This window comes from Mastigoproctus giganteus, chromosome 10, assembly GCF_048544385.1.
Source record: "Mastigoproctus giganteus isolate SK-2022 chromosome 10, ASM4854438v1, whole genome shotgun sequence".
NCBI lineage: Eukaryota > Metazoa > Arthropoda > Arachnida > Uropygi > Thelyphonidae > Mastigoproctus > Mastigoproctus giganteus.
In genome coordinates, this window is record NC_143584.1 from 214,402,610 (window position 1) to 214,419,002 (window position 16,393).

At 39.5% G+C, this 16,393-nt stretch overlaps 1 protein-coding gene and 2 non-coding genes across 4 annotated transcripts in view; all 3 read left to right on the forward strand.

Annotated features, from left to right (window-relative positions):
• LOC150079885 (liprin-beta-1-like) overlaps positions 1 to 16,393 on the forward strand; it is a 179,139-nt gene that overhangs the window by 22,062 nt on the left and 140,684 nt on the right. For both annotated transcript variants that reach the window (XM_090382234.1, XM_090382235.1), the window contains exons 2-3: positions 12,588 to 12,697; positions 13,136 to 13,365. In XM_090382234.1, the coding sequence (XP_090238360.1) occupies positions 12,604 to 12,697; positions 13,136 to 13,365 (324 nt within the window). In that variant the 5' untranslated portion in view covers positions 12,588 to 12,603. The remainder of the gene's footprint in view (positions 1 to 12,587; positions 12,698 to 13,135; positions 13,366 to 16,393) is intronic.
• On the forward strand, positions 7,559 to 7,631 carry TRNAR-UCG (transfer RNA arginine (anticodon UCG)). The gene has a single exon. It is a non-coding gene; the product is annotated as a tRNA-Arg (tRNA).
• On the forward strand, positions 10,054 to 10,126 carry TRNAR-UCG (transfer RNA arginine (anticodon UCG)). The gene has a single exon. It is a non-coding gene; the product is annotated as a tRNA-Arg (tRNA).

Below are 16,393 nucleotides of genomic sequence, written 5' to 3' on the forward strand. Positions count from 1 at the left end.
AAAAGTGGGGGTGGCGAGGAGGGGAGGAGACGAAAAAACCCCACTCCTCCTTTCCCCTCAGAGAAATGTAATTCAAAGATGAAGGGGGCTAGGGTGCCCTCTTCAAGTCGCCATATGGCATTTGGCAATTAAGCTGCACTTTGTTTTGTCGTTTCTAGCTGCATCATTTATGGGGCTAGCCCTGTCCTTTTGTTTTCTTATTCCTGCGTTGGGTGTTTTCTTTAGGGAGATTGGTTCCTTATTTGTCTCAGCTGGTGGCGAATCACTGTGAGCCAGGCCCTGCGTCCACCATCGTTATTTGGCTGGGTCAGGTTATCTCAATTTGTCTTTGAGTGCTCAGGAGGATTGTGGCCATATTGCACCTCACAAGGTTTTTGCATTTTCTACTCTGATCCAAGCCCGAGGCGGGATTCGAACCCGCGACCTTTAGGTTCCCAGGCAGGCACTTACCCACCCGGCTAGCCCGGTCGGCCATACTCGATGTCTCTTGGGATGTCTTGTCCTTGTGTGGCTTTGCTTACGACATTCTCTTCAGTGGATCTTCTCGTCAGTTCCTGATCGCATTTCGAGTTCTTCGTCTTGTGAAGAGGTCCCAGGCAAATCTGGACAGGATTTGGTATTCGTCCCTTGAATCCAATATGTGATGTTCTTGCCGTTGGGGTATGAATCTTAGTCTCGTTATGAAGATTCCCCGCAGGTCCTCGTATATGGGGCACTGGTACATCAGATGCTCCCATCTTTCTCTTTCTCCACCACAAGGACAGTTTGGATCTTGGAGTATATCCAGAGTGGCGAGTTTGTTATTAAAGGGCCCGTGGCCAGTCAGCATGAAGGTTGTGTAGAAGCCTGGATGCAGCCACACAGGTGACTTCGGATAGGTTTTTTTCTACAAGGGGGATGAATGGGGGAAAACACCTTAAGCATATCAACCTAGGAGATCAGTGGGCAGAGTCACAACTGTCAATCACTGCTTTCCCACTGTTTTGCTAGCCGCCATGTTGGACGGGGTACCCTAATCTGGAGATTTACCAAAAAAAATTCATATTCTACGGATTACTCTAAATCTTACCGAAAGGTACTCCTAGTTAGGACTCCTAGAAATTTTTCCGGTGACCTCTGAAGAAATCAAGAATCGTTTTGGGGGAAGAAAAAAGGATAAATATTAAAAATATCCTGCATTTCAGATTACGAAATGAAAATACTATTTTAAAAGTTGTTGAGAACATCTGAGCTATCAAAAAAATATATACTTAAGGAATTCGACCAAATATTTTGTAAGATTGGATTATTTTTAATTTTAAAAGAAATACTGTATGTCTGTTTTCACGGACAATAATCACGAGGGCTTAACTACTCAAAATTGAGTTGGCACGCTTCATAATTCAGGGGTTTAATAGGGAATGTGATCCCTGACAGCCAAATGATTCTGACGACGAGTTTCCATGCCGTTTACAAGGTCTTCAGGCAGTAAATCCACTTTCTGCTGCAGGATAATCATTTTAAATGAGTACCCATGAAAATACGAATAAATTCGAGTAAAACAGTGCTAGACACATGAATTGTATTCTCTATCAAAATTTTTGGGCGAACCACTACATGATTATCATTTTAACGTTGGTGCATACCTGGGTGTTCTCGTCCAGTATACTAGGTGCAGTGTTTTGGGACTACACTCATGCGCACTGAGCTTTAGTAGCCATCCTATGCGTTGCTGGATAGCACAAGTACCGTCATGCTTCCATTTCATGATAACATCTTCGATGGTTGCCTTCGGATGGCCTAAGCTTCAGCAATTGCACACATCGACAACCGGCGATGTGATGTCCACCTACTTTCGCAGCCCATTGGACCTTCCTGGCTCATAGGCGTTCATTATCACTTCTTAATCCCAGGAAGGTCTAATGGACTATGAATCTTTCCACATTTTCTCTACTTCCAGACTTTTCCACATTCACGTGGAAAAATCTAGGTCTGAATTCAGTCACTAAACCGATAATAGAATAGTAATTTCCTCCTCAGGGTTGTTTTTTTCCCTCTGGGGTTTTTTAACTCTCAAAGAAAAATTGGCTATAGACTATGCACAGCTCGGACAGGGTATGCCGACATATCGTAACCTTGGTTGTACTAGTAATACGACTGGGAATATAGTATAATATGCAAGTACACTGGTGTGCAAAACTTAAGGACCAACGCTATCTCTAAAGGTTACAACCACAAAATCTTTACTTAAGGTACTCTTTACTGATGAGAGTAGATTCAGTCTCAGCAGCGATTCTGGACGTCAGCTTATCTGGCTGGAGGTTGGCACACGATATCACCCCGTAAACATCACTGAAAGGGATCGATATGGCCGTCGAGATGTTCTCGTCTGGGATGGACGTACACAACTGTAGATATTGAAAGGCGGTACTGTAACCGGTGCACGCTACTGTACTGAAGTAATCCTTCCCCATATGCGTCTGTTCCGAGGTGCTATTGGCCCCGAGTTCGTGTTTATGGATGATAACGCTACACTCCATTTCACTACAGCTGTGATATGCTTTTGGAAAGTGAAGACATTGTTCGTATGGATTGGCCTGCCCGTTCTGGCGATCTAAATCCCATCGAACACATATGGGGCGCTCTGGGGAGACGCCTAGCGGCATGTTCACACCCACCAGAAAATGTTCACCAGCTGAAGATGGCGCTGACAGAGGAATGGATGATGTTACCGCAAGAACTTGTCAACAACATTGTTCTAAGTATGACAGGCGGTGCAAAGACTACATTGGCCATATCTTTAGGGGTGGCCATATCTCCTACTGAGGACCACTTCTTCCCTTTGTTCCATCTTTGGCAGTGATGCAGCTGTATCATGGCAGCCAGTGCTATGTTGCCATTTTTGAATAAAGTTCCTCTGTACTGTTTTGTTTCCGTTGTGTCGGTGTTGTTTCCTTCATCATTTCTGTACCTCACGAGGTCTTTGGTATCCTTTTCCCATATCCAGGCCACTCCTATGAGAAACTACAGGTGAAAACCTGACTGGTCCTTAAATTTTACACACCAATGTATATGAGCAACATCATTGACTGAAATTGAAAAAAAAAATCCCAAGGTGAATCCATAGGAGACTACAGCACATGGTGTCAAGGAAATAGTACCTATATAAAATACTATAAGAAATTTTTCTAAAACCTGTTACTTGCAATGATTATAAAAAAAAAAACTAATTTAAAAATTATAATCATGTATACTGTATTTTTGATCTGTTAGAGACAAAAGATTTGTCTTGTACAGACATAGTTGGTAGGATCGTCGTCCTCTCCACACCGGGTGGAAAAGACCTGAGTTCGAATCCCGTCGATAACGGGAGGGATTTTTATGAGCCTTTTTCACAACATGGCCGCGTTAATCAGTCTCAGGCGATGGTAGCATGGTTTTTTCTCCCGGGAACTCTGGTTTTTTGTAATGGACTTAGTCACTGATGCTCCTAAAACCCAAGAACAACAAGAAAAGAATTGAGTGTAATGAGCTCCCTGCCATACTAGTAAATCTTACACAGCTCGGATTTTCCCCAGACGTATGTGATTTGCCTTATCACGGGCATGGATCCTTCAGGGATAAACTGACCCCTCTGGGAATTACTGATGATCCTACATGTAACTGTGGCGAAAGTGAAAGGTGGGAGCATGTTAAGTATCACTGCCCACATTATGAGGATCGCAGGCGTCGCTTAATTTCAAAGATACGTGATCTGCCACATTGTCACGAGCACCTTTTTGTCACAAAGGAGCATTATTACAAAGCGCTGACTTAATACACAGAGGCGGTATTCAAATTTCGCCGAATAAATATGAATGGAACCCAAAGAGTCCGAGACTCTGGCAGTGACCAACTTAAGCGCTACTGTCTAAATAATTACCTTAACTGGATCACCCAGTTCTAACATCATCCAGTTTTGACTGCTAAACCCTGGTGGTGTAGGATGCTTACACTGTCACAGCGTGGGATTAGATCCTGGAGTAGATCTCCTGGATGAGCTACTCGTGGTACCATTTGCTGACACTAGACTTGGGGCCTTGGACACACCAGGCCACCTCAACACCACGAGCTACCCTGTCTATTCAAAGGACCATTTTGACTAAACTAGTGCTGACACCACTGGGTGTGGGATGCTGACGCTGTTACAGCGTAAGATGTTTGCCAGGATACTCTGGCAGCACTGATTTGATGGGATCACAGGGGAACTCAGAAATAGATGTACCCTGTATAAATAAAAGACAATAATGACTTATTTCAGGATGCAGACAACCCCCGAGACGGCCAGGGACCTCATGCCTGTCGTCTAGAATGAATTGTTTAGTAGTTCTAGGTGTCCTACTGGGTGGCCCTTGCCTTATTATCATATATGAGATGACTGGGACACTGCAGGTAGTCCCTAGGCCTGGAGATCTTCTCCCTTGCTGGTCTATGCATTCCTAGAACCAGGATGTCAGTGTTTTTGCCAGTCTCTGGATGCTGCTGACACCCCACTGGGCGTAGGATGCTGATACCCCTTCTCAAAGGTGTGGGATATCGATGTCCACGTGGTAACCTCGTGGGCTTACCCATGATCTTTATTTCCATGGCCACCTGGATTCCCCTTCCCTATCTACCCACTGTTCAAATCCCTAAGGTGGATAATTCCACCTACATTTACCTCTTTACTTTCACTTCCTCCCCTACCCCACTCTATTCTCCCCTCCTTTTCACTACTATAGGGATCCTTTCTCTATATCTTTACTCCCCCATAGGTAGACTCCCAAATCCCACTTTCGCCTGTGGCTAGCCCACCATCACTTTAGCTCTTCTCTGGAGCAGGATGGACTTCCTACTCCAGAGGTTTCCCCCCCCCCTACGGTCACCCCTTTTCGACCTGGCAGCCACCTTCGCCACTGTTCTCTCCCTCTTTTATCCCCACACACTATCTCCTTATAGTCCCACCAGAGTATATTTCTTCCTACTGACCTGGCCCGCCTCCCCGCGGTGAAGGACTGTAATTAGGGGTTAGTAGTTTCCACAGGTCCTTAGGCTAAGAGGCCGGATGAGCAACATGCCAACACAACCTACATTAACCCTTCACAAACATACATTACTCAAACTATCTGGCCTTTACAGAGTACTGAAAGTGTTATGGAAGCAGTGACAATGGGGAGTCCTTCAACATTTCTTCCTTCCATATTCTTGACTTTTATTTGTTTCAAAACACAGTATATGAGGATCTTCACCAGTTGTTCTTTCATGGAATGTAACTATGAAATGCTTGATAAATAAAGATTTTTTTTGTAAGATGTATGGTTCCACTACTATTCGAACAACCCTTACATTGTAAAAAAGTCTGAACGTCAAACTGGAACTTTATTTTCGACTTTAGTGAATATGAAATGCATAGTTACTATTAACAATGGCATGCAACGTTTCTTCAAGTGGAACCATTCCTTTCAACGAATGGGTGGTGCAATGAATAAAAAGTATACAACACAGGCATAATAATTAAGGGAAGTTCGATGGAACGTTCAAATGGTCAAGGACAGGGAGTCCCAAGAGACTAATTGATAAGCGACACATTCATTAGTATTCAGAGCATGATTTTAGTTTTTTGATGGCATAAAACCGGATAAACCACAAAGACTTTGGGGGAAGTACTGACAGATTGTTTTTATAAGTGAAAATGAATTAACTTCTTGAATATTTCCAGAGTGGTAAATCTTACAGATATACCAGTCATGGATATTTTTAAAGTTATACAGGTCATGGATATTTCTGAGAGTATTCTTTCGGTCCTTGTAAACAAGCGAATTCCAACTAGCCCAAATGGGAATTTCCCCATTTGTGAATTCCCAATTGGGTCCTATTGGACTTCAGTTATTTACGTTGTCAGGATGTTAAATGAACTGTATATCGCTCACCCTTCCAGCTTTTAACAAGCCAATAGACAACACACTTTCAATAACTTAAAACATATAGTTTGTTTTACGTTTTTCACTCTACCTTTAGATGCAGGAAAATGGAATATTAAGGGCATTGAGGACTCCTATTTATTACTGTACAGCGAATAGAAAACCTCAACATTATTCTTTTGTTTTCTCAATTGTGGCTACTGCTAAATGTGCTTCAACACCTATCTGAAAATTCACCTGGCTTCCCTGTGACTGGATCGGTTAAGAACCCCCCCCCCACCACCCAGAAAGGGCACAGTATTTATGTGATACCAAGAAAATTGTGATCGTACCATGTGGAAACTTATATTTGAATACGTTTAATTATCTTTGACACCACTTGTAAAAGGTTTTTAATTTTCTGACCACTGAGTGTATGTTTCAAGTAGTTTAGATATCACATTTTATCTTTTATTTCTTTAAAATGAATTTCAATGTTACTAGATGTCTATTAAAGGAGGCAGATAAGTGGACTTTGAACAACACTGGACGAAGTCAAGACATCAGATGCGCTATTCTGTTTACCTCAGCTTAATACTTTACGACGCTTTTTATCAGCTGGATGAAAAAATGTGACAGATCTTGTAGTGGTGTGAACAAAGGTCAAAGAATTCCTTAATAGATAATATCAAATTTCGAAACGTGCCGTTGCGCCTTTCATAGTAACACCAAATCAAGCCATTTTGACACTGATTCTACAAGGACTCCATATTTTCGTGTCTTTCTAATGCAGTTTCATATGTTCCAGTTTCAACAATCATGTAATACAATACCAAACCAAACCCCCCAAACTATTATATTAGGCTACCCGAATATTTAAATTCATCTGCCGTGCTGTGTGTCTTATGCTGTTAGTTGCGTGTGTTCTATGGTCGATTTGTCTGTTTTGCTGGATGAAAAACCACAGTTTCTGTGGGAATAAACCTTGCTATCTACGCCTCAGACCGACTAACTCAGCCACGGAGGGAAAAATCCCACTAATGTTCCTCGCGTTATCGACGAGATTCGAACACGGGCCTTTTCCACCCGGTGGAGACTTGTCTTAAGTTTCAACTTAATACAATAGACTTGTATTAAGTTGAAAAGAATCGACATACGAAAAAGTTATCCATGGATTGTTGCCCTCGTGGGTAGCTCAGTTGGTAGAATCGCCGTCCTCCCCACACCAGGTGGAAAATATCTGAGTTCGAGTCCGTCGGTGGCGTGAGGAATTTTAATGGACCTTGAGGATAGCAAGGTTTTTCCCAGGAAACTCGGGGGAAAATTCGCAGCAATATGGCTTTATTCGCTGATGCTTCTAAAACTCCACTACAACCATGGATTGTTATGCTTCCCGTTGGTCTGGTACAATAGTCGAATTCGGTCTTCCGGTCGTCCACCAATCTGATTAATTATAAAGCTCATTTTCAATTCGATATTGAATCACCGAAAACCAGGATTTCTTATCAGAAAACACGTGCCGAAAATTAATTAAACCAAGGGTGGATATTTGCATGAGGCGCTAGCTGGGATCCCTCAGGAAATGGCTTGAAGTTGGGGGCTATTGTTCACTGAGTATAAAGTGATAAAATATAATTAACAATAAGCAATCGTTAATTGTTGTCCATGTGGCCTAATGGATAAGCTGTCTGACTTCGAATCAGAAGATTGCAGGTTCGAGTCCTGTCGTGGACGGAAAGTACTTCTTTTCGTTTGGCCAATTGTTTGGGATTTTGAATTAATACACTTCATTATTATTCTCATTTCAGCATCACGCGACTTTTTTCAGTGCCAAAGGATAGAACGATTGACCAATCATTTAACTAAATGTACCAGTACATATTATAAAACGTAGTTCTCAAAAAACTCACCATTGTTATATTGACTCCTTAGAAAAACAGTTTGGATTCGCCAGGCTGGAAACTATAAGGTCCTGTTCCATCATCATATTCCATTCCACTCCTTTCAGAGGCTATCATTAAGATTCTTGATGGGTGGGTTGTTGATAGAACACTGCATACACCATGTGCACTGAAAATTGCTTGACTGTTTTCGAACTCTTGGGTTATTCTTTGGCAACTTTCAGAGCTATTTTTTAATTTTTTATCGAGCTTAAAACAATTGTGTTGATTCTAATCACCCTCGCACACAGTTGTGCCCTGTTTAATTTTTTTTAGGGGAAGGAGAGAAGGTTTCTGACTTTGATGATATCAATATCAAATAGTAAGGAGTACTGACTTAAGCCATTTAAAACTCCTGATGGATAATGTAAACACAAACCCAAAAACAGGACAACTACCTAAACCAAATAAATATATTACTCCAGATAATATATCTGACGTCGCCGAGTGGTCATTAACAAGAGTGCAATAGTACACGCCCTTTGAGTGGACTGAAGTTCAATCCCGTGACTGTTAAACCCCTTAATGATCATCATGATTTTTTAAAAGATATAAATATGTCTTATAAGTGAAAAGCCATTCCACTTTCTTTTTTTTGGGGGGGGGGAGATAAATGATCTCAATTCTTCCAATATAATACTTGTATAATGTTAAATATAAAATGACATATCTAACCCGCTATGGTTAGTGTTAGTTAGGGTATTATCCCCCCCCCCTTGCCGCTGTTTTAAAATCGGGAACTTGTTTTCCTATTTTATAACAGCTGGAAGGGAGGGAGAATTATAAACACCCTAAGATTGAGGCAGTCTGGATGGAGAGGGTCCTCCATTTAGATTTCAATCTTTTTCTTGTAATTAACAATAAGAAATTGTTACTCCATGTCCACGTGGCCTAATGGATAAGGCGTCTGATTTCGAATCAGGGGATTGCCGGTTCGAGTCCTGTCGTGGATGAAAGCTACTCCATTTTGTTTGGCTATCTTGGGATAGAAAATCCCATTAATACACTTCATTATTCTTATTTCATTAATCAGTGTTACTCTACTTTCTTTAGTGAAGAATTAAGGATGGAACGATTGACCAATTATTTAACTAAATGTACCAAGTACACTGGTGTGCAAAACTTAAGGACCAACACTATTTCTAAAGGTTACAACCACAAGATCTTTACTGATGAGAGTACATTCAGATTCAGCAGCGATTCTGGTATCACCCCGCAAACATCACTGAAAGGGATCGATATGGCGGCCGAGGTGTTCTCGTCTGGGGAGGCGTTATCTTGGATGAGCGTACACAACTCCAGATACTGTAACCAGTGCACGCTACTGTACTTGTTTTTTGAGGCGGTCTCCAGAGTTTCTTCTATGTACCTATGCTACTGTACTGAGGTAATCTTTCCCCATGTGCATCTGTTCGGAGGTGCCATTGGCCCCGAGTTCGTGTATGGATGGTAACGCCACACCCCGAGTATGGATGGTAACGCCACACCCCATCGCACTGCAGCTGTTTATATGCTTTTGGAAAGTGAGAACATTGTTCGTATGGATTGGCCTACCCGTTCCACCGATCTAAATCCCATCGAAAACATATGGGACGCTCTGGAGAGACGCCTAGCGGCACGTCCACACCCACCAGAAAATGTTCACCAGCTGAAGATGGCGCTGACAGAGGAATGGACGATGTTACCGCAAGAACTTATCAACAACATTTTTCCTACATATCTCCTACTGAGGACCACCTCTTCCCTTTGTTCCATCTTTGGCAGTGATGCATCTGTATCATGGCAGCCAGTGCTATGTTGCCATTTTTGAATAAAGTCCCTCTGTATCGTTTTGTTTCAGTTGTTGTGTCGGTGTTGTTTCCTTTATCATTTCTGTACCTCACAAGGTTCCTTTGGTATGATTTTCCCATATCCAGGCCATTCCTATGAGAAGCTACAGGAGAAAACCTGACTGGTCCTTAAGTTTTGCACACCAGTATAGTATGAATATTACAAAACATAAGGGTGGGAGGGGGGAGGAAGTAAGAAATCGAGTAACAATAAGAAATTGTTGTTAATCGTTGTCTTCCTGGCCTAATTGATAAAGGCGTCTAACTTCGAATCAGAAGATTGACCAATTATTTAACCAAATACATGAAAGTAGTGGATATTACAAAACGTAGGTGTGATGGGGTATGAGTAAAAAATTGAGTAACAATAAGAAGTTATTAATCGGTGTCCGCGTGGCCTAATGGATAAGGCGTCTGACTTCGAATCAGAAGATTGCAGGTTCGAGTCCTGTCGTGGACGAAAAGTACTTCATTTTGTTTGGCAAATCCTGGGATTTTCAGTTAATACACTACATTATTCTTATTTCATTAATCAGTTACTCTACTTTCTTTAGTGCCAAACGACGATTTAAGGATGGAACGATTATTTAACTAAATGTACAAAAAGTAGGTGTGGGAGGGGGGGTAAGAAATTGTTAATTGTTGTCCTCGTGGTCTAACGGATAAGGCGTCTGACTTCGAATCAGAAGATTGCAAGTTCGAGTCCTGTCGTGGACGAAAAATGCTCAATTTTGTTTGGCTATCTTGGTATTTTGAATTAATACACCTCATTATTCTTATTTAATTAATCAGCGTTAAGCTACTTTCTTCAGTGTCAAACTACGAATTAAGGATGGTACGATTGACCAATTATTTAACTAAATGTACCAAAGTAGTGTAGACTTAGGTGTGGAGAGGAGTGTACAAAAAGCTGATGATACAGCTGGAAAATATTCCAATATAACGGCTGGTTAAAAATTAAAGATAATGCTAATTTCGAGTTTAATTTTATTGCTGCCAATTACATGCATTGTCAACATATATCTTCCTCCTCAAAAAATTCACCACCATTATATTGGCTCATGCCCTAGAAAAACAGTTTGGATTCGCCACTGGACAGATATCGAGCTTTGTGGTAGGGACACTGACAGGCTGGTAACTCTAAAGTCCTGTTCCATAATCCTTTTCCATTCCACTCTTTCCAGACGCTATCATTAATATTCTTGATGGGAGATTTATCGGCTCGAAAATGGAACCATTGGTTGATGGGACACTATGCACATGACTATGTTTTGGAACTCTTGGGTTATTCTTTATGGTAGAGCTGCTATTGCCAAGCCTGATGGTAATGCTAGAAAGAGAGGATGTAGTAGTTTAAGGAGCACAAAAACTGGATACTTGATGATTGGAAACGGGTCATATATTCAGACGAATCATCATTCACACTTTTTCAAACATCAGGGAGAGTTTATGTTTGGGAAATTCCAAAGGATCATCCTGACTGGCTTGTGCCAACCCTAAAATGGTTTTGTTAGCAAAATCTTGGTATTCTTTAAGTCCAACTTCACCCTGAATGGACGATTTACTGTCATTGATTACCTTGATATTCTGAGTGACCAGATTCATCCCGTGGTGCAAACATTGTTTCCCACAAACGATGGCATGTTTTAAGATGATAAGGATCTGATACACATGGCCAGATTTGTCTAATCTTGTTTGTGGAGCATGAAACTGAGACTAAGCATCTCCCACGGCCTGCACAATCACCACGCTCACCTCTCCAAATATGCTTCAATATTACTTTAACCCATGCACACTGTTAGCGCCGTCCTTAGGGAGATGCAGCAAGTCTTTCCCTCCATTTGAATGAAAAGCGCCCCCAAATACAAACAAATGGACCTATCGATCCCGACAAGGACTAACGTGCGGCTTAATTATTGCATACGAGTTCGGCAAACTCTAGGATGAGATTACCAGGGTAACTTTATGGGGATAGAAGATACCCTCCCATGCCTTTGTTTAAAAGTTAAAAAACTGAGCGAACCCAGGAAATTATTGTTTCTTCTTCCCTGTATTATCTCTTTCCATCAGGTTCTCTCCTGATTTTTAAACAAAGGCATACAAATGATATAGTCCCTGTCCCTAAAAGATTGTTGTATCAAAGCGAAAATTGAGGAAATTATAATTTCCTGGTTTATTCACCATTCCAATTTTTTAACAAGGACATAGAAGGGTTACATCTTTAGGTTGTCCGTGTTACGTTCACCTCAATGCCCTTGTTTAAAAATCTGAAAAAGTGAACGAACTGAGGAGGAACATTTTTAGGCACTTTAGCACATAATGCACCTGTGTCCAATCCATCATCCTTTCGTCAGCATGTAACAACGCGACCCCTAGTGGCCGGATTTTCATGAAATTTTATATTTAGGCCTTCTAAAAAGATCTGTCAAGGCATTCCAAATTTCATTAAAATGGGACCAATAGAAATCTGGAAATTATTATTTCTTTGTCCGTCCGTCCATCCGGCCGCATGTAATAACTTGACTCTCAGTGGATGGATTTTCATAAAATTTTAAATTTTGCTCTTTTAGAACTACTTTTGGAGCCTTCCCATATTTCAGTAATCCAATTAATAGAAACTGGCAATTATTTAATTTGCATACATATTATATAGGCTATCCAAATAACCATTATAGGAGCTGAAGCACTGAATACAATGTTTGTTGTCGTGCACTAGTTGGAGGAATGAATGTGCAGTGTGGTGGATGCGCAGAAACAAAATGTTCTCGGTTCGCGCATAAAAGTTGTTCGGATTGATCATCTTAATTGTGATCGACTGTAAAATAAAATTTTTTTGCCAAAAGCTTGAAAAAAAATCATAAATTTATTTAAATTTATTATGAAATGTATTTTATTGTGATATTTGTTTCTTTTTGTTTCAGGTTTTCTAAATTGTTTATGTTTAGTCTCAAAGAGCGTGGGGTGGTCTTTGATATGGATGCTAGTGAAGTTTTGGCAGCTGCCTTAGAACACATGGACGATATTATTGCAGGTATTACATTTAGTTACCGGTAGATGGCAGCACTATCGATTTTTTAAATACTATGCGAGTAAGGTACTGTACTTTTAATTTTATTAGAAAAATTGCATATTTTGGAGGTAGATTTTTAACAATTTTTTATTTAAACAGTTTAGGAGATTTATTTGGAACTCTGATTAATGTTTTTGTTTTTAAATGAAATCTTAATTAATACAATGTATGAGAAATTCTTTATTAAAGCGATTTATTTTTTACATTAATTAAAAAAAAAAAAAAGAGTAATTTGAGTTTGATATATTATACTGCATATAAAATTATTTTGGGGACGACGACAGCGCCCCTATGCGGCGTATTCAACTCAGCAACTTATTAGTTATTGTAATTAAATAAAAAATTCAGAAAATAATAATAATTTAATTAATCCAATAGAATTTCTTTTTATTTTTATAGGGTCGAAATCAGAAGCTGAAGACGGAATTAATGATAATTGTCCTTCTAAATTATTTAACCAATCTTCAAACGGCTACATGCCTAGTATCGGTTTCTTATTGAGCGAACTGAAGGCAGCCATCGAAAGTAGTTCAAGGAATGATGCAAATGAAAACAGAGCCTTGGCCAATGATATCGATCCCGATACTATCTCGCTTATATGTCAGTGGTTGCAGCCATACTGCCAAAAGGTTGGTAATCTTCAGACAAAATGAACGTCGAATAAAATACTTTTAAATTGTATTCATTTTAAATATGTATTAATATGAAGAAATATATATTTAAATACTTAGTGTTCGTTGTAAAAAGTACCGAGGGCAAAAACTCTCCAATACCGAGATTGAGTCTATGGAAGCATCCTATTTCCCTAATTCCAAAGGTATTAATGCTCATAGAAGGCTATTTTTGTGGAGAAGGGTACACCATTCTAACCTGTGTGATCGGGTATTTCAAATGGAAATTTATTTACGGGTCTACTCTACAAATTGGAGCAGTATGACATTAGAGGCAAGTTGCTACAATGGATAGAAGAACGGTTGAGTGGGAAAAGACAGAGAGTGGTAATCAATGGACACTGCTCTTCGTGGACTAATGTTATTAGTGAAGTCCTCCAGGGTTTGATGTTGAGCCCATTGTTGTTTTGTATATTTATCAATGATATTGATGGTATTTATCGATGATATTGAAGGTATATCAGGCTTAATGTAGAAGTTTGCCGAGGATACGAAGGTTGGGAGGGTTGTTACAGTATGCCACTGCAACAGGATCTAGAATGGTTGGGCTGAGAAGTGGCAACTAAAGATTAACATCGACAAATGCGAAGTACTGCATATGGGTAGCAACTACAGAGAAATGTACCAGCTGTGCGGTACTACACTCAGGGTGGTAGAGAATGAAAAACACCTGGGGATAATTGTACTGTTAGATATGAAATTTTCTTAGTGCAGACAGGCTGCCAGAGTGATATACAGGAATTTTGCTAGTATGGATAAGAAGGTGATTATCACTTTGTATAAGAAAATAGTCACCACACCTTGAGTACTGTGTACAGATCTGGAGGCCTCATTTTAAGAATGATGTAGAATTGCTAGAACGAATACAGAAAAGGGCAACAAGATTAGTGAGAGGAACAAACGGGTGCTCTTACCAAGAAAGGCTTAAGTTCTGAAAATTGCAGTGTCAGGTTCGTGATATGAACAACAGGAAGAATCCCAACAGCATTGAGCTTGCTCAACCCATTCAAAGCCTTATACACCTCAATCAGATCACCTTGCAGGGGACATACTCAAATTGAGGAAATACAGTTGTAGATGTGCAGAAATTTGTCTTTAGTCAGCGGGTAGTTTCTTGGAACAAACTTTCATCCGTTGTTGTGGAAGTTGATAGCTAAAATAAATTCAAGGAACTTATTGGAGCGAATGGATGAAATTGTTTAGCTGATGCTGTATAAACTTGTTTTATTGCATCATGTGATGCAATGAAACAAGCTTATACAGCATCAGCTAAAAAAAAATACAGAATTAACATACCTTGCATGCCCTTAGAGTCCACGAAGAGCAGTGTCCATAACGAAATAAACGTCGTTATTTGCTTCGTTTGATGCGATAATGTAGCACCTTTAGTGAAGACTTTGAACAAGTTGAAATTTGAAGAACTAGTTGCCATGTGAAGAATGCTCAGAAGCTTCTTACGCATAGATCATTTCTATAATTTTTACTCATATTGTATGCAAAACTTTTCGTATGATTTGGTATATATAAGGTTTTACCTGATCAAATATTTATGAATGTGGTATCGTTAATTCCAACTCGCTGAGGTGATTTGGAATAAACAATATCACATTCATAAACCTCTCCTATAGAAGCTAGATTGACTCAAAATGCTGTCGTGAAGTATATGTCATGTACAACCATCATTCAACAATTTTGTTGAATAGACAGAGATCATTGGAAAATAAAAAATTTGATCTTCGTTTATTTTTATTATATTTATTGATAAAAATTGATATTTAATTATTTATTTCAAGTGCAATTTTACCCAAGAGAAATTAATTTATCTGTTCATGTATTTTACAATTTTGGTTAATGAAGGTTTTGTAGTGAAGTTTTTTTGTTGGAGGTGATTTTTTTTATTTTATATTATTATTTATTTATTTATTATTTATTTTTTTGTGAAAACATCTTTGGCGGAACCTACTAAATTTCAGACTGAAGTAAAACCAAGTTGTCACGAAAATGAAACGCGGAAATGACGCAAATTACGTCACTTCCTAAATGACACTTATGCAGTCACTAATGTTGATTCTTGTAGTTTTTATCGATTTTTTATAATTTAATCCACCATCTTTGTTTAGCTCGTCTAGCGAAGAGAACAACGGATCTATTAACTCAACATACTAAATTTACATGTTCCATACTCATTATAAAACTCCAATTCTAATTTAATCCCTCACCACAACCTCTCCTTCGTATGTCCGATTGACATTTCAGTGACTTGAACTTTTCTTGACCCCACGGAAAGCCCTGAAGGAGATTCAAAATCGAATCGATCTGTCACCTTTTCCAAAGGAAAGAAAAGAAACCATTAACATACTTTGCATGCCCTAATAGATGAGTGCTGATTGTGGACTTGCCACATGCCAATGAACTTTGTCCATTTGTGCCAATGAGAAAATCCCCATTCATGCTCATTTGCATACTTTGTTTAGTAATAGCAGCTACGAAATATCTACCTACAATACCCCTCACCTCTCCTCTCCTAGATGGTATGTAGAAATTAGTGGATCGTTGTCATCGATTAATTATAATTCGATTTTATTCTCGAATTCGCACCCGGTGAGAAGACCTAGTGCAATAGGACAGTGATGATCACCTGGCAGATTAGATGATCATACGAGATTTTGACTACTTTAACCTTAATTCGGAAATTTTCTTAAATCAATACCTTAACCAAAGTAGTCACCCTATTTCAACCAGAAATTCAGATAAAGTTATGGCACAAAGGACGCTATATTTATATTATAAATAACAATGGACTAAGTTATTACGTAACAATTCATGGAAGGAAATACAATCTTAACGAATTTCATTCAATCCCTATACTCGTAATAGTGCAGTAGTAACAATGGAAAGTAGCGTTGAAAAATGCTGGTTTTTCATCCTACAATGAGCTCATTAAAACATATTTACATACTTCTTTTGTATAAATTCGTGGGCATTT